The sequence below is a fragment of the Pelecanus crispus genome, chromosome 10 (genome assembly GCF_030463565.1).
Source record: "Pelecanus crispus isolate bPelCri1 chromosome 10, bPelCri1.pri, whole genome shotgun sequence".
NCBI lineage: Eukaryota > Metazoa > Chordata > Aves > Pelecaniformes > Pelecanidae > Pelecanus > Pelecanus crispus.
The window spans coordinates 18,419,639-18,437,913 of NC_134652.1; the positions used below are offsets into that span (position 1 = coordinate 18,419,639).

At 42.0% G+C, this 18,275-nt stretch overlaps 1 protein-coding gene across 2 annotated transcripts; it reads left to right on the forward strand.

The window, feature by feature from the left end:
• The first annotated feature begins 10,748 nt into the window (after nucleotides 1-10,748).
• Nucleotides 10,749-18,051, forward strand: CCNJ (cyclin J). Of its 2 annotated transcripts, none has more exons than XM_075717782.1 (5): nucleotides 10,749-10,817; nucleotides 12,686-12,896; nucleotides 15,306-15,605; nucleotides 15,693-15,852; nucleotides 17,617-18,051. In XM_075717782.1, the coding sequence occupies exons 1-5, from the start codon at nucleotides 10,749-10,751 to the stop codon at nucleotides 18,026-18,028; spliced, it is 1,152 nt and encodes a 383-aa protein (XP_075573897.1). In that variant the 3' UTR covers nucleotides 18,029-18,051. The 2 variants fall into 2 exon arrangements, with proteins under 2 accessions (XP_075573897.1, XP_075573898.1); XM_075717783.1 differs by having other exon boundaries at nucleotides 15,726-15,852.
• The last annotated feature ends 224 nt before the right edge of the window (nucleotides 18,052-18,275 follow it).

The window sequence follows — 18,275 nt, forward strand, 5'->3', positions numbered from 1 at the left end:
ACAGGCTCAGTGATCGTTTGGGCAATTAATATAGTCTCTAGGCCCTCAAAATAGCACATATACATAACCATTCAGTCTTCTGCTTCTGAAGGAATGTATTTTCCTCACTTATTAATATCCCAGGTAAATAGGTTTTATGAGATAGAGAGCTACTCACTCAGATTACAGCTATTCCTACAGCTGGGAACAGGAATGGTACTAGAACCGTTTCTGGTGCATGCGACACTGAAAGTAATAAATTATTCAGTAAGGACTGTACAAATTTTGACAACTTAAGAACAATAATTTCTCAGTATCAAAACTCCAACTGACTTCCGTTGGAACAGAACCGAGCTGTTGCCATAACTAGCATCAGATTTAAAAATTATTATGGGGATCCCTCAATTAAGCCTTGGTGGTGATATGCTTATGACATGTTTAAATTATGCTAATACAGCCTTTGAATGTTTTATTAATTCCACTGAGCAACCTGGCTGTTTCCCAGCCAGTTGGAAGCAGGTCAAAGTTAGGCAATGCTTCCAGGGCACACCCCTGACAGACATGAGTAATTACCCTGGAACCCTACTGAGAACCTGAGAACTCTTTCTAAATGACTTGAAAAATAACCCACGTTACACTGCGTTTCCCAAGTTGAGGTTTTCTCTCTATACCAGGCTCTTAGTTAAGTAAGCAGTTTAGGTGTTCACAAGAAAATCCTGGTTGGAATTATGCCATTTATTCCTCTATTTCAGAAAGAAGCTAAAAATAGGAAGGCAGGATAAATGCTGTGTTCTTCTGCAACACTGCTCAGCTCATTTAGCTGCTCCTCATGATACAGTTAAATAAAACAGTGATGATTCCGTGACACTAAAATTAATCTCGATACACTTACATAGATTTATGTTGCAAATAGTCCAAATTTGAAAATAGTTGAAAACAGATGCATGCACTGCATGTAACTTCCGCTACATCCATGTATCCACTTTCCCTACTTCATGATCCATGGAGTATTACAGATCCACGGAGATTTGTCTGATCACATGTTGCTGGCTTGCTCCCTCATTTTCTCTGCCTAAAGTATGTCTTAAGAAGTGAAATGTACATTGCTATTATTAAATTTTACATCATGACTGAAGTAGTTTCACGGGAAATGCAAAATCCCCATCAACGGAGATGAGGACAGTGAAATAATATTTCTCCTGTCTCAAGGAGGATGTTGTAGCTATGCTGGAGAGCTCTGTCAATTCACTTTGTGTTCTGTAACCTCAGAATATTTCACTGCTTGTCCTCATTTAACTGCAGACCATTAATCAGCCAAAAATGTATATTTTGGCATTGGGAGGCACTCACAAACCACTAGAGAAAGGCCATGAAATGATATTCAGTATGACCTAATCTGAACTCGGAAGCAAACCCAGTAGATTATTTTATTACTTCTCCTGTGGTTTTTTTCTCTGAATTCAGTCAATCTGTATTACAGTTCCTCAAAGCTGAGCAAGAAGGATGTCATTCTATCTTTTTAAAACAATTTCAGCTTTCAATCTGTTCCATTGATGGTAAAAAAAAAAAAAAAAAAAAAAATCAAAGCCTTCGTTGTCTTTTTGTTTCCAGTAACTACATTAATAGTTGCTCCATCTTATGTACTCTAAGACAAAGCCTGCCACCTCATGTTACTCATTTGATTTCAATGGAAGCATTTAGATGAGTTAGATTTGCAGGATTATTTGCATCCAGTGATTGCATGGCATGACTGTCACTCAGTTACTTGGGCCACAGCTAACTTCTTTACAGAACGAGGAAGTGAAACTCAAACACAGAGGATGCAAATGTTCTTATCCATAGGTAAGACCAGGCTTCCATAGGCACTAATGCCAGATCTGTGTGCTGTTGGATCGTCCAGCAGTAGAAATTTGACCTGTATCAGGATCTATACAGATAACATTTTGATGTGATTAAAATAGTAAGAGTATAAACTACACAGCTTATACTGGCTTTATAATTTTATGTTGGCTGTCAGAGGACGGGTGAGTCCTGTTCTTGTATAAAGTAACTGTAGCACTGAGACAATTGTGTTTTAAATTTTAAACACAGTAAGTGTTTTAAACAAAGATGAACTATCAGAGAAACTTTATGCCAGATCAAAGCTTTGGGTCATGCAGCAACACATTTTTAAACCACTTGTGGAGTCCAGAAGTTGAACTTAATATTTTGTTAAACCACAACCAAAGTTGGTTACAGCATCAGTCGCTCTGTGTCTGCAGCATTATACCTCTGATTTTTCATAACAAAATTAATAATTTAAATCTAAGTAAAATGTGGGTCAGGTTTTTTTCATTTCACTTCTAGATAATCACCGTGGAAATGCTTATCTGAAATCTTTAATAAGCATGGTCAGGCAGTAAAACCTATCCGTTGGAAAAGTCAGTCTAATCTGACATGCTTTTTTCCATATTTAGCCCCTGTGATCCAACATACATGTTGATCTAGCAAAGAACATCTGACATTGTTTGAAAAGCCAACTTTTCCATGGCAACCCCAACCAAGCATATCAGTGTTTGAGCATTGCTCTGAACATCAGTCTCTAATAACTTACCAGTTCATGGTCACTCCTATTAATCACCGGCTTCTGCTCTTCTCCAACTCCATCCCACCATATGCCCCCTCCCTGATCAGTCAGTCACCTGCAGCCACATATTCACCCCAACATTACTGAGATGCATTTCCCTTCACCTTCTGCAGTTGAGAGATCTTGCTCCCCTACAGCACCATGTAGACACAAAAAGCCAGTTTTCAGTATGTAAACACACTGATGCATGCAACGGGATAACTTTAAATGGCACTGTTTATGTTCAGAAAACTTTTAAAAGAGGATCAGAACTGGGTTCAATTCAATTCTGGTGGTTATTTACAAAAACCAACCAGGAACCAACAATAATACCACTTTGCTTTTATAGCTAAGTAACAGAGTAAACTGCAAACTGCAGATGGTAAACTCAAAAGAATTCTACAAGCATTTTCAAGCAGAGTAATTTAGAAAATGTAACAAACTTCCACAAACACCCAGCAGTATCAATCAAATTATTTCTTACAAGCAATACCTACTCTAATCACAGTCATATACTAAGCAAAGCAATGACTCAAACACAAAGATTGACTTTTGCCATCTGTTTTGAAATTGTTGGACCGCCACATGAAGAAAAAACACAATCTGGCATTTCTTAAGACTGAGGCCGTTAGTGAGAGGAGAAACATGAAGTGCTAGTTTGTTTTCTTGCCAAAAAGAGTCTTGTACAAATTTAAATAATATGGTAATATATGAGTGTTTCACAGATACTGTTTATTTACAATATTGATATCGCTAATTTCAGTTTGTGATTTATATTTTTTTTCCTACGCAGTGTTTTTCACTCAAAATGCTAAGCAAATGTGACTCCATTTTGCCAACAGCGCAAAAAAGATGGTTCTTACACATTGTCCTCAAAGTAATTCTGAATGGGACAGGAAAAAAAAAATATGACTTTATTAGAAATTGTGCACATGATCACAGCAATGCAATGTGCAAAGCAACTAAACACAGCCCAGTCACAGATGCACACTGACTCTTGACAGCACTTTTCCTCCAAGTCTGAGGTTGGTTAAGATGCAGAATGAGCAATGTCTCATCAGTTCCTCTCCTCTGTTACACAGTGGTGGTGATGGAGATCACCCTTTTCTTCCTAGAGCAGAACCTATCTTAATACTGTCTCTTTCCTCATTGTTAAGCAGTCAGTGCTGATTAATTTAAACAAAAAGAATACTTACCACTGAACCCTTCCTCCCACGAGGTGTTAACTACCTGTCAGGGCACAGCCTTTATACAAGTCTGCATAGGTGTTCATCAAACAGTCCCAAATGGAGACCCTAATACAAAATGAGGGTCACTGTTTCAGATGAGAGTACCACTGGCAATGAGCTGTGAAACCAAACCCTTTGGGTTCATTTTACCTTTCTATCCAGATATCCTTTCAACTGCATTGTTCATTTAACACACTTTTTAAGCCAGCCATCACAATGCATTTAACGATATCCAAATGGAGGTATGTTTCTGCATTTTAATGATGCAGTGGGTGTAATGAGTCACAACGCAATGAGTCAAAATAAAGAGTACTGACTCATGTCTATTAAAACATGTCTCAACTAGATGTGTTGTGACTAGATAATTATGGACTGAATAGCATAAGAAGATATCAGGAAGCAGAAGTGAAGGGTCTATTTGTCCATAAAGCCTGAGAAAGGTACATCCACACACTAACCACATACGATATAGTTAATCAGCTCCTTCAACACGTGACCATGTGCCTGGCAGTAAAATGTGTCCCAAACATTTAAAAATCTCAAATTCTTTCAGCATAGTGAGATGCAAAGATTACATTAGGAGCCCCTGGGCTCTGACTATCAGATACAGAATTGGCCACATCCATCAGACACTGCTGCAGAACCAGGACCCAGATCTCATTGTGATCTGTGATCAGATTAGGATACACTACTATTCCTACATACTGCAACACCAAACCACAAGCTCATCACTACCAACACAACTGAATAAGGTGCAGCACTTCTAAATAACAGACCAAGGAGCACAGTACTTGAAACACACATAAACCCTGTGGGATTTGGCAGGATGTGCTGCAGCCCCAAGTCTGCTGAAATATATCATTCTTCATGTTTGGTTTTTTGCCTTGTGGTCACAGAGTAAACCATGCTGTGACCCTGGCAAATATGCTGGAAGACAGTGCAACACAGACCAGCCAGTGCTACAGGGAAGCTGAGGACTCCCACAATAGCAAGGTGAAAATGAGCCAACAGTATGCCCTGGCACTGAAGGCATCTGGCCTGCATCAACAGGACAATAGCAAGTAAATCAAAAGAAGTGATTATTACCCTCTACTTAGCACTCACTGGACCACATCTAGAATACTTCATCCAGCTTTGGGACCCCCTCCTTCTGCTAGTACAACAAAGACATTGACTAACTGGAGCAAATTCATCGGATGGCCACCAAGATGGCTGGGGACTGAAGCACTTGCCCTTTGAAGAGAAGCTGAGTGATCTGGGCTTGTTCAGCCCAGAGACAGCTCCAGAAGGACCTAATAGCAGCCTTCCTTTACCTAAAGGGAAGTATAGCACTCTACACATCCCTGCCTTACCCCGGTGCATGTATATCAGGACAGACTTGAAACAAGCTCAGTAAGTCCTCTGAACAAACAGAGGATATTAATGGTTACTTTCAGTAGCAGCAGTTGGGTTTTCATTAGCAAAAAACTGGAAGTGTGAGGTTTTCCACTTGTTCCTGGCTACAGAGCCAAAAACCTACCAGTCAAGTATTTCAACAAGAAGCACTGCAAAGACCAAGTCCTCCTGTGGATGTGAGCCCACATCTGCATGCAGCTCTCCTCCATGGCAACCACTAGCAGACAAAAGCATTAACTTCGTGGTACTCTGCCTGGGCTGGCTCCTAATTTGGCAGCTCCGGATATTATATTAAAAAAAAAAGTCTCCTTTGTTGGACCTTAAGTTTGAAATGAAAAGGAACAGGCCACTTTGCCCCACTTAAATTCTGTGAATATAACAAATCAAAACATGTTTGACAGGAACAACATATTCAGGACAGGAACAACTGCTCTACCCCTCCATCCCTGAGCTAACTGCACGACAAATAACCTTTCCTAAATTCCAGTCAAATGAGCTGAAGCCTTCCAAGCAGGAAGTACATATGCTTTAGATGCAAAATTCCTCCAGTCTTTTCAGTTACTGACAAAGTTATTTCCTAAACCAAGAGTGTGACTTACAGAAAAGAACCCCTCAGTACAAATTATATCCACCAACACTCTTCCACTTATATGAACACTTCCTTCATCCAACACATTATCAAAACCATATACATTTATCCTAATGCCAAATAAAACATTCATGGGCACACATTTTTATAATAGCTTCCCAGAGGATGGGAAAACACTTAAAGCCAAATTGTTTATTAAAATGCTTCATGAAAAGCATGTATCATTCAGGCCAGAGCATTCTCAGATGCTTTCTCTCTTAATAGCCATATTAACAACTAAAGTCGACAGTTCCAAAGGATATTTACCAGCTAAGTTCAAATCTAACAATCACATTTTAGTAGCTATTCTGGGAATCCAAATCCCCCGACAACTTTGAAAATCTTGCCCAGAGTACCTTTAACATTCAATAGAGGCATTTACAAATACAACCCTGGAGTACTTTCAGTAGGAGACCGCCCTCGCTAATGCTTCTGAAGTGTTACGACTGTTTTTACCCACATGCCACATTTCATCTAGGACCATGCTGCAAGAGAGCTCTGTGAGCTGTTACAGTCCTGTCTTTAGAGTGATTCATTCCCTTTAATTAAATGCCCTTGAAATATTACTGCTATAAGTGTCATCAGATGCAGCCTTTGTTTGAAAATAAGATCAACAAGTACAGTAACAAAAGCAGAGCTAACTTTCTCAGCCCTAAGAAACACAGGAACTAAGTTTGATTTTTTTTTTTTTTTAAATAACACTCAGTTCTACAAAACTGAGATTCTCTTACATTACAACTCTAAAAATGCAGTCCTTCAAAAATGTCTTTTATGGCATTACCATCCCTTTATTCAGATGACCAAGGAGCATCAAAACAAAAGCAAGAACCAATAAACAAAACAACAATTAACGTAATGATTGAGCCATTATGTAAATATTTCTTTCAGTGCTATGTCATCCCAGAATTCAGTTTCTGTCTTGAACTCCGCTTACATAGCTGAAGTGACTGAATCATCTAATTCTGCCAGTAAAGACAAATCTGAACTTCAAACATGTGTCTTATGACAATAGGCACAGAAGTAAAACAATGTGTCAGTCTTCAGGAACTGTTGTACTCCGTGGTTGATGTACGATTAACACTAAAACAATATACCAGAAACATGTAAGAGGAGGAAAAGGTTTCTAACGTAGAGAGATGGTGGTTCTTAAGGATCAGAGTATTTGCTGTTCTTGGCAATTACCTGCAAGTTCTTCATTTGTATTTTACAAACCACATTTCTCTTTCCACAGGCCAGGAAGAACCACCAAAAAATTAGGGGAGGAAAAAGCAGCTTAAACACATAAATGCATGCACCAACTCCTGAGATACAGATCTAGCCTCCCAGTAACTACAAAGAGAAGTCAGCTCACCCACCATGTCTGAAACTGTGTTAGGACTATAACCTGTGAGTTACAGGTCCATAAATTGTAAGACTTCAGCAGCATCCTCTTTAGAAGATTCCACAAAAATGTTACAAGCATTTTAGTCCAGATTTCACAGGTTACCTTCTAACCTGTTTTGGATGTAGTTCAGGGCCATAATTTTTCTTGGGGAATTCCAAGAATAACGGTGTTTCTTGCTATCTGGCACCTTTTCAAAGCACAGACAGCAGCTCTCTCAGCCAATCTCATTTCCCCCGTGAGACACACATATTTGCTTAGGTTATTCACAGCCATTCACAGAAAGCAGATACCCATTTCAAAATGGTTTCATAACATTTAGTTCTGTTTTCTATTCTCTCAGATTCCATATACTACACATAAGTGGAAAACTTCACATTGCCAGTTTCTTGCTAATGAAAACCCAACTACTGCCACTGAAAGTAGTCTTTAATATCCTCCATTTCTTCTAAGGACTGGCTGAATATGTTTTGATTCTGTCCTGACTTAAACACAGGGGACGAAGGTGGAAATACTTAGAGCACTGTACACAGCCTTGACCATCAAAAGTAGATAAAATCTGCACCGGTTACAGAAATACCACTAGTTATTACTTTTAGGACTGATTATAAGACACACAAAGAAGCTGTATTGACCTACTCTCATTACAGTTGCACTACTCACACTGCCATTTAATCACCTAAACTCTGATCTTGGAAACTCTAGACTCTCAAAGCAATTGGCCTCAGTCTGGAGGCTCCAGGACTGTTCTCAACTCTTCCAGTCAGAGCTAAGGCATAAGCTGAGATGTATGCTTCCTGCAGATAACAATGTGGCTGTACAGAATTGCTTTGGCTTTTTCAATAGGATGATTTTCTGGATGTCTCTAAGATCAGAAAAACGCATGCTAGGAGCAATCCTTGCTTTGAGCAGGATGATGAGGCTTTTTCCAAACCTATCTTTTGATTGCGTGAAAAGCAGACACACATGTTAACTGTTCACAAGATCAAAAACTCAATTAAAATAGGTTGTAATGTGTGTGTAGCAGCTTGGAGAAAGACAATGTAGAAGCATTACAAGGATCTGAAGTAGGTAGTTCCACAGCTCAGTCATCTTTGTCATGTGGCAAGTAACTACACCGTAATTGTTTTATCTGATTACTATTAGCTTTATCAGGATGATGTTTCCTATCCAATTCAGACAAGCGCATCTGAGAAATGAGCCAGCAAGTATCTACTTTTTTTTTTTTTCCCCGTGCTTTAACAGTTCAGCAACAGACTAATCCACAAGATTAGAAAGCTCTAGGGGGAGGCAGCAGCACTGATGATAAATTCTCCCAATAAGTAAGAGTAGAGATGTCACTTCCCTGTTTGGGCCCATTGTAACAGGTTTTTAGCATGTTGGTGTTTCATTCCCTTCCTCCTCTTTAAGCAGGCAACACATTTTTGAAGGCCATAAAGGTGTTGTGAATGACTACATCTCCATTAGGAATATGGTTTTGAGATTTATCTTACCTTTGAAATGTAAAATTTGGTATTACCTTTCTTCAGGAATAAATAATTTTAAAACAATGTATCTGCAAATACAAAAGTTAGCTTAAGCATGTACTTGTCTATCAAACAATGTATAGAAATGAGACTAAAAGCCACTAGAACAGGAAAGTACCGCATTATCAATAGCCCATAGATCTCAGATAGCTAATCTAAATAGTATTTTGAAGCATTTTCTCAATTATGTATGCACACACAAAAATTACCAACACTTTTTCCTCTCAAATATTTTCTTCAGAAAACTATCTAGTGTTACGTAACAAAATCTGTCATAAACAGAAACTCCCCAACAGATGTGTCCTCAAAAACAAGACCTTCCACATATGAGCACACCTTCTCAGGTGAAATGGATCACTGAAGTCCATAGGACTACCTGTTAAAAGTTAGGCATGCGTGTGTACAGTAACAGGCTTTTATGGCCCTGGCTACAGAGTCATTAAACTGGTTATGTCAAAAAGTTGGTTTCCATTTTCTTAATTAAAAAAAAAAAAAAAAAAGATGTCTGAGCATGGGTAGAAGCAAAAAGTTACATATACTCCCTCAACATAAATTACATCCAAAGCGTTTCTTCTCCATTGCTTTGCATGGCTCGTTATATTAGGTTTTACATTCTCATTAGCTAGTTGTTTGGATACTTATGAATTCAAAGATGTAAACCACTATAAAGCACCAAGTATTGTTTTGTAAGATCTCCATAGCAGGGGGTTAAAGGGGAAAGCATCTAGAAAAAACACGTCCTGCATACAAACCAGGTGCACAGCACCTCCTGCTACCCCAGCAGCACAAGTGGGAGCTCCTGTGGGTGATCGTGCCAGGATGCAGAGGCCCCTCCACTCAGGTGAACAGCACAGGGTATTTAAGAGCCGGATGCATGCTACTACAAACCTTCTCCCTGGAATTTAACTGGCAGTAAACAAGAGCTCACCCACAAAATAGATCTAATACTTGAGCCTCATAGCTTTTGCAGCCCGAGAGATCTATGTCCTTTGCCGCTAAAAGGAAAATGTGTCTCAAGCGTTAAGAGAGCTAAATGAGACACAGCTCCTGGCACCATCAGTCCACGTATTAATAAAAATCGCACAGCTGAATCAAAAAGGGAAGAGGCTCCAAAAGGGGAAAGAGGAAAACAGCAAGGAAAAAGGTGCTATCAGGTGCTCAGGGGGCTCAGCACCGCCGTGCTCCGGCCGGGGAGAGCCCCGCTAACCCGGCTCTCCCGAGACACCCGGCGGGAAGGCCCCAGGCCCCCGCAGCCCCCCGCAAGGGTTACACCGCGCCCGGCCCCCGCGAAGGGGCGAGGCCGAGGCGCCGAGCCCTCCCCGCCTGCGCGCGGCCGCCCCCCCCTCCCCGGGCCCCCACCGGGGCGGCCGCGGCAGCGCCCGGCCGCGGAGCGCGGCGTGCCCCGTGAGCGCCGCACCCCGATTGGCGCCCGACGGGCGGGCCGTGCTGTAAGGCGGCAGGCGATTGGCGGGCGGGCGGGCGCGTGCGGGCGCTGCCTGGCTTTGTACACACGCCGGCCCGCTCGGCCCTTTAACAATGGGCGAGGCGGGCGGCGCCGCGTGATGGCGGGGGAGCCCTCGGGACGCCGCGCCGCGCTCAGGTGCCCCGGGCCAGGCCCCGCCGCGGCCGCCAGCCGCGCCGCTGCGTAGGGTGAGTGGCGGCTTCGGCGGGGGAGAGCGCCGCCGGCGTTTGTCGGGGCGCGATCGCCCTCCCCCGGGGCCGCGGCCGCCGGCTGCTCTGCGCCCCCCCCCCCCCCCCCGGCCTGGCCGTGCCCCGCGGCGGGACGGGGGCGGCTTAACGAGCCTCACTTGTGCCCGCATGGCGGCCAGCTGGGCCGGGGGGCCGCGGGGGCCCCGCGGCGCGGGCGGCAGCTGATCGCGTTTAACCGGGGGCGAGCGGGGAAGGGGCGAGGGTGGCGCTGCCCGTCCCGCCCCGCCCGCGCTCAGCGAGCGCCGCTTCCTCCCCTGTGCCCAGGCCGCGGCTGCCGCGCCGCGCCGCGCCGCCGATGGAGCTGGAGGCGCAGTGGTGGACGGGACAGCTGGCTGCCGACATCCACCAAGCGCTTCGCTACAAGGTAGCCCGGCGCGGCGGCGGCGGCGGTTGCTTTGCGGGGGGCGGCGGGGCAGGCGGAGGGGAGGGCTGGCGGGGAGGGCTGGCGGCCGCGGCGCCTTTGTGGGGAGGGCTGGGGCGGCCGGAGCCGGCCCTCCCGGCGCGGCGGCGTGAAGCGGGGTGGGAAGCGCGTGAGGCGGCCGCCGCTCGGCGGGCTCGGCCGCCGCGGCTCTGGCCGAGTTCGCTTTTCCTGAACCGCGAGAAGCGCGGTGCCTTGCCCTCGGTTAATGCTCAGGCTGTTTGTCCTCAGTCTTGACAGTTTATCTGACTGACCAGACTCTTCTTTCTCCGCACTTTAAAAAAGCAAAGGGGTCACGGTGCGCTTGGTTCTTCTGTTTGGATGCGTAAGTGGGTCCAAGCTTAAACTCTGCAGAAAGCATTGTAATGCTATTGTAGCCAAAAAACCAAAAAAAAAAAAAAAACCCCACCCAAAACCAACCAACCAGTAGGTGTAGTAGGAAGAGTAGAGGGTTTACGCGATACTGCTTCGAAGTTGCTTTGGCTGACTCAAAGTTGCTCTTTTGTAATGAAGCACATCTTATGTTCAGAGCTGAAAATCGGCTTACAGTGACTGAACCTACTAAAAATGTGCTCTTGCTGCCTGGTAGTACTTGATGAGTGGATTATCCTTCTTGAAGGTGTGACTGCAACTTTTTTTTGTTTGTTTACAGGGGTGGGATGATACAAGAGAAGGATAGGATAATATATTTGCTATCAAAGTTGCCATTACTAAAACTAAGTTAGTGTTGTGAAAGGTGAATGCTAAAGCTTAGTAGGTATGGGTGGGGTGTCGGTTGGTTTTGGTTTTTTTTTACTTCAATAGCATGTTTCAGAACTTCGAATTGACCTTAAAACTTTGCAAATTTTGAGCAACTCCACTCCAACTTGATGTTGTCCAACTGTCCCGGTGGAAATTTAATTGTACTCAAAATCCTACTTAATCTGGGCTGCACAATCTAACTCATAAATTTATTCACGATAACAGAAGACGGCACTGCTGTTCTGCTGTATACAAGAGGAGATACTAGCTACTAGGCAGGAGCCTGGGGAGCATTCTTTCTACCAGTCCAAATTTTGTATTCAAAATGGATCATACCACAGATTTTTCACATCTGTGGTGTTGGTAGGGCTTTTGTTTTGTGGGGGTCCCCCCCACATATGACACTGTGTGAGGTTTATGTATGCTTAACTGTATGTCTGAGAGCACACTGTAATCAGTGTCAGTGCAACATCAATCAGATCAGATTAAGTCAGGGTTTAAACGTATGCATGCAGCAAATATTGACACATGCACACCCTGTTCCTCTTCCTAACGTTGCTACCTTCAGCTAGCTGTTAGTGCCCTTCTCCCGGAGGCATCTGCAGGAGAACTGGCAGCATTCAAGCATGCAGACACTTCGGTACAAAGTCTAATGGCTCAGACTGAGCTGTAGCAGGAGGGCGTTGAGTTAAGCTATTGGACTTTGCATTGAAGCAGCTGGGAAGTACTCAGGTACCCTTGCTCTTTCCCTGCTGGGAGGTACAGCCTTTGCAGTAGAGGTAATACAACAGAAATAGTAAAAGCCAAAGTCACTCTAGCCAACTTCCCAATGAAAAGATGTTAAATTTTAAATAATTGTACTAATGTTATGCAGAACCAAATCAGTTCTTCTGCAATAGAACAAATAGATTTTGTTCTATGAAAAGGGATGCTGAAAAGATGGGAACAGAAGGAAGAGGGGAGAAATCCTTTGAAAATTCCATGATAAATGTGAGAATAACAGCTATATTAATCTGATACTAATTCAAACTAAATGGTGGTTTTAATAAAATTACATGCTGCTGTCCATCTAGGAGCTGAAGCTGCCCTCCTACAAAGGCCAATCTCCCCAGTTACATCTGAGAAGATACTTTGCAGATTTGATTGCTATTGTGAGCAATCGGTTCAGACTCTGTCCTGCTGCACGACATCTAGCTGTGTATCTGTTGGACCTCTTTATGGATCGCTATGACATATCTATACAGCAGCTGCATGTGGTTGCTCTTTCCTGTTTACTTTTAGCAAGTAAGTATGTAGCACCAAACTTTAACTAGAGCAGTATAGGTTCTAATGCCAAATACAAAGCATGTCTTGATTGGATATAGCAGACAGGGGAAACAAAGTTGTTGTAAAAGACAGCGTATATCAATTTGGCCCAACTGGTAGAGCCTTTCTTTAGACTCATTTTGACTTCTGTTGGCACCTGATGAAACTGAGGGGAGAAAAAACAAACTGCAATTACAAACCATTGTTTATGCTTGGAAACAAATTATTCTAAGGTGATCTTTCAGAGCTGTATTGTAGGAATAGAAAGACTGTCTTTCTGAGGACATCTCAAAATAGGCAGACCCAGTGCTGGAAATGAGAAATCTGCATACCTGTGATAAAGGAAGAAATTAAATAAACCATATGTAGACTGTACTGCACCCTGCTGATGGTGCTGTGTGGTTCTGGAATACTTCAGTTTTCATAAATTGCAATGTTCTTTAAGCAGGCTAAGGCTAACATATACCTTGTATTGTCACATACAAAATGTAATACTGCTGAAATACATTGGTGAATGCACAGTACTCTGAAGACAGAATTGATTACGCTCATTATGAACAGTGCTGCTTATATTGACCTTGGCTAGATTCTTGTGGTGTGTACCCATCTTTTGACACTTGTGGACCCCTTTTAGATGCCCCCAAAGAGAAATGGGTGTAGTTTGCTGAGATACCAGCTGGCACTCGTTCTTAAACCAATAGATTTGTAGAAACATGTCCTGGCAGTAGAACTAACTGTTGGTTCTGAATCTGTTTCCCTGAATCTATTTTCATTTTCTCTAGTAAGATACACCGCATTGTAGCTCTAGGCCCTCTTCGCTAGAAAACCAGAGTGCTGAGGTGTTGGCTATTTTTGGCATGCTGCTTCCTTTCATTGCATCCCCTTTCTCCACCAATACAGCTATTCAGCAGAACAGTTAAACAAGAAAAGGGTTATTTCAGATTCTTCTAGAGGTAAACTTTGACTGGGTGCCACCAGCCAGCAATCTTCTCTTGGCAAAGGATGAGGTGCTAAGTATGAAAACCTTGCCTCAGAAACCAGTGTAATCCATTTAGGAAAATGGATTGGCTTTGAACTAATGCCAGATTTTCAAATGAAATTCATGTTCTGAAGAGAATTACAATTTAAAAAAAAAAATCACCTCTGCCATCTTTCATAACAAGCTGTAAGTAGAGCTCTGAAAGCCTGGAGTACTTGCTTTTCTGAGAAGCAGTGTATTAATTCATTCAGAAAGCACAAACCAGAATGCTATTTTAAACTTTTGCCCTGTGTGGCTTCAACAAGCAGTTTAATTGGTGGTGCAATAAGTTGGACAAATCACACTGTGATATATCTGATAAGGTTATAGACATAATAAGAGAAATTATTATGTGACTTCTGAAGCTTTTATTTCTGTAATTACTAGAGTATGGGAAACAAAAACTAACAGACTGGGACTAGTGTTGGATTAAGTCCTGTATAAGTACCTCCACTGTTGGAAAAAAGCAAACATTCAGTATGGTCAGTCCTGCAAAACTCTCTAAAAATGCGCATTTACAACATACTGTGTAGTACTGAATAGAGAGTGTAAGATGGAAAGAATTTGCAATGAAATTGAAATAGCACAACCATATGGCAAACTGTATGGAAATGTGACACTTGTTTCTCTTATTAATGGGTTTTCTACATATACAATTTTGCTTCAGGCTAAAAACATACAGGCCTGACACATTAAAGTCCAAGGAAAGCTGAAGCTACTAGCACTGTTAAAGTTGAAACAGTATATATGGCAGTGTGGGTTTTCAGATGCACATTGCTGAAATCCACTTGTTTGAAATGCTGGAGCAGCTTATCAGCAATCAAATCTAAAAACATACCTACCATAACAGGCATTAAAAGCAGCCACCTTGGCTAGAGCTCTAGCTCTACTCCAATGAGTTTTAGAAACAAAAAGGGTGTGTGGGGGTGGGAGGGTGATTAAAGCCAAATGCTGTGATGTCGTGTGTGCCAAGTCACGTCACAGTGGTATTTGATTGATGATGGGGACACGTTGTACAATAATTTGGTGACAAAAACTTGCGTATGCAGTGCCAGTGATGTCCTAATACAGCTCACTTCTGCTCTTGGCAATTGGCTTCTGTGTGCCAGGGCGGGAAAACCAACAGGAAACATGGCACTGCACAATATCCTACGCAGCGTTTGACATTATCTGCTGAAATTTAGCCCTCTAGTACATACCCCTTCTTGTCTCTGACAGCTTCCATTTGAGCTTTGCATCTGCAGGAAAGTCTCAAGCTTGTTTGACATAGTAGAGTTGAAATGACCAATGCAGACATTAGATACAATCTGTTTTATAGTTCACTAGTGCTGAACATTTTTTTTTTCCCTCCTCTTTCTGTTCACCTGAAGGTAAATTTGAAGAAAAGGAAGACAGTGTTCCCAAACTTGAACAGTTGAACAGCTTGGGTTGTATGACTAACATGAATTTGGTACTAACAAAACAGAATTTGCTTCATATGGAGTTGTTGTTGCTAGAAACGTTTCAGTGGAATTTGTGCCTCCCAACTGCTGCTCATTTCATCGACTATTATCTTTCTATTGCTGTCCATGAGACTGATCTTCATGATGGCTGGCCAATGGTTTGCCTAGAGAAGACTAAGTTATATATGGCAAAATATGCTGATTATTTTCTGGAAGTATCACTGCAAGGTAAGTTGCATATTTCAGGTAGTGACTCCTTTGTTGTCTTGACAGATAATGTCCAACCTAAATGAATCTTTTTCTCATTCTTTCTAGATCATGCATTTTTAAATTATGCCCCTTCCTTAGTTGCTACTGCGTGTGTAGCTTCTTCAAGGATTATCTTGCGTCTCTCACCAACATGGCCTACCCGACTGCATCATCTTACTGCGTACTCCTGGGATTTCCTAGTGCCGTGTATTGAGCGACTATTAATGTAAGTTAACAACAGCAGCTTTTTTTAAGCCCATTTCCGTATCTGTTGGTATGCTTAATTGCTGTTAGCACTGAAAGTAAATTTCTTTCTGAATTTCAATTTTTCTATTCTAAAAATACTTAGGTATTAGGTAATATGGTTAGGTAGTAACTGTTTTGTTCTTTCCAAAAAAGAAAACCTTATCAGATCTAACCTCTTTCCTGTTCTTTCAACAAACAAACCTTAGGCTTGCATTTCCACTGAACATCTTTTGGTGTGCTTTGAGAATCTGTTAAATAACTTATTCCCAATCTCTGTAGTCTGCTCAGAGAGGAAGAAGAGACAGTGAAGAGTACTGAAGGCTGCTTTGAGAATCTGTTAAATAACTTATTCCCAGTCTCTGTAGTCTGCTCAGAGAGGAAGAAGAGACAGTGAAGAGTGCTGAAGGCATAGGAGTTCCTACTTACTCTGAAGAATCTATGCCTTGGAAGTTCAAGGGGTGCTCCAAAAAGATGATGAATCAAACATGCAGACTGTTTGAGTGGCCAGCTTTTGGGGGAGGAAATGACCAGGAGGTTGTATCCATTTTTGCACTGAAGTGGAGAGATACAGCTGACATGAGATAAAAATGCCTACAAATACCAAGTGAACCTTACTGGGAAGGGATGTTACGCAATCAGTTCTTTTATTCTAAACCTTAAGATCAAAACCTGTAATCACCATAACTGCTTTCCTCCTACGACGTTTGCTCTTGCCCAGATCTAAATACAGTTGTGCTCTGTAGAAGCACAGGGGAACAGCTGTATCTGGAAGAATCACATCTTCCTCTTAAGTGTGAGATTATCACCCCTGATGGCCTCTTTTGGCTTCGCTAATATGTGTAATGCAAGGGAGGGTACCTAAAGCATGCAAGTACTGTTGCAGAATTGTTTTCAGTATTGCTCTTGGAACACTTTGGGGGGGTGTGAAGCCTTTCAGTCATCTTTGCAGTGCACCATAAAAAGTTAGCAATCTTTTAGGAAAACCTGGTGAGGGGTTGAACCCCAACTGTCTTCAGGAGATCTGCCCTGTGTAGGCAGTACCAAAAAACTTAGATGATTTTAGGCCTGACTGAAGTGTGTAGGTGGCACCTGCTTAACCTCTGCATAAGAGCAAGAGAAAGAGTATGTCTAAATACATTTGAGACAGGTGTAAATCAAAGGGAATTCAGGTGAGCTAAACTGTCTCACTTAAGTACTAGGTAGGCTAGAAAAAAGGTGAGAGGAAAGGGAAAAAAAAAAAAAAAGCATTTCCATTCCCCAAAGCAGGATCCAATAGTAATATACATATGATCTTTAAGTATTGTAATGTAGATCTTTAAACACCCTCTGATATCATGTCTTTAAAAACCCTATACTCTATACCTAATTTAAATGAACTAGAAGCAGCAAGTAAGTTTTAATTTCAGGTTCTGGTAATCTGGCACTTCATTGCAGTACATTAGCAGACTTTATTGCACTGGTAATTTTAGATACTGCTCTATTACTTGTATTGTACTTAGTTTTTATCTGCGTTTTGTACTGCTATGAAATGAAGTGCTGAAAAGAAACTGTATCCTAAAGAGACAAATTATAAAACCTTAGATGACTTCAAAGGGTAGGCTAAAATTACTTTCTCTTTTTAAATGCTTTGGAAGCTTTCAGATAACTGCACCATTTGTTAGAGTGCTCTTTAAACTCTTTTGGGTTAACTTTTAATTATTTTAATATCCATTTTCATGTATTCTGTCTTCTCAATTTGTTTTAGTGCGCACGATAATGATGTGAAGGAAGCAAACAAGCAAAAAGGACAACATGCTCAGTCTGGCCAACATAATGTATTTCAGACCCCAGCTCCAACTCCCCAGCAGGCTAATGCTCAACAGCACATACCACAGTATCTCCAAGGTCATCAATCTTCATTACAGTATCACCATCAGACATCACAGCAGCAAAACTGTCAACAGATATTATCATCTAATCATACGGCATCTTACCCACTTCAGACTTGCCCTGCTGCCTTACAGTCTAGTGTTCAGGCTCGAGGCCATGTACAGACTGGTGCTGCAATGTCACTAGCTGTTCCACTAGAAGTGAAGCCATGTATAAGTGTCTCCTACAACCGGAGTTATCAAGTGAATGGACGATATTCCTGTATTACTCCCTGCTTTGAGAGGTGATAAGTACAAAATGGTTTTGTGCTTGTTTGTTTGGGGTGGGAAGTTGTGTTGAGGGGAATTGTTTTGGTTTTTTTTGTTAAACCTCAAATAAGTTTGAGGGCAACAAATTGAATAAAAAAAAGCGTCTTTCCAGAAAAAAGCAACTGGATTGGCAACCAGTACTGTAGCTTAAATAACAGGCTGCAAAAAATAAGCACACAGAACACCCTCTAAAAAGAATGTGTATACCTGAGGGTAATAAGTTCTT

Bases quoted from the DNA above. Each gene is read 5' to 3' on its own strand.
- CCNJ (XM_075717782.1), top strand. From the start codon at position 10,749: ATGGAGCTGGAGGCGCAGTGGTGGACGGGACAGCTGGCTGCCGACATC. The intron at 10,818-12,685 runs GTAGCCCGGCGC...CTGTCCATCTAG, and splicing joins ACCAAGCGCTTCGCTACAAG to GAGCTGAAGCTGCCCTCCTA. The intron at 15,853-17,616 runs GTAAGTTAACAA...AATTTGTTTTAG, and splicing joins TGTATTGAGCGACTATTAAT to TGCGCACGATAATGATGTGA.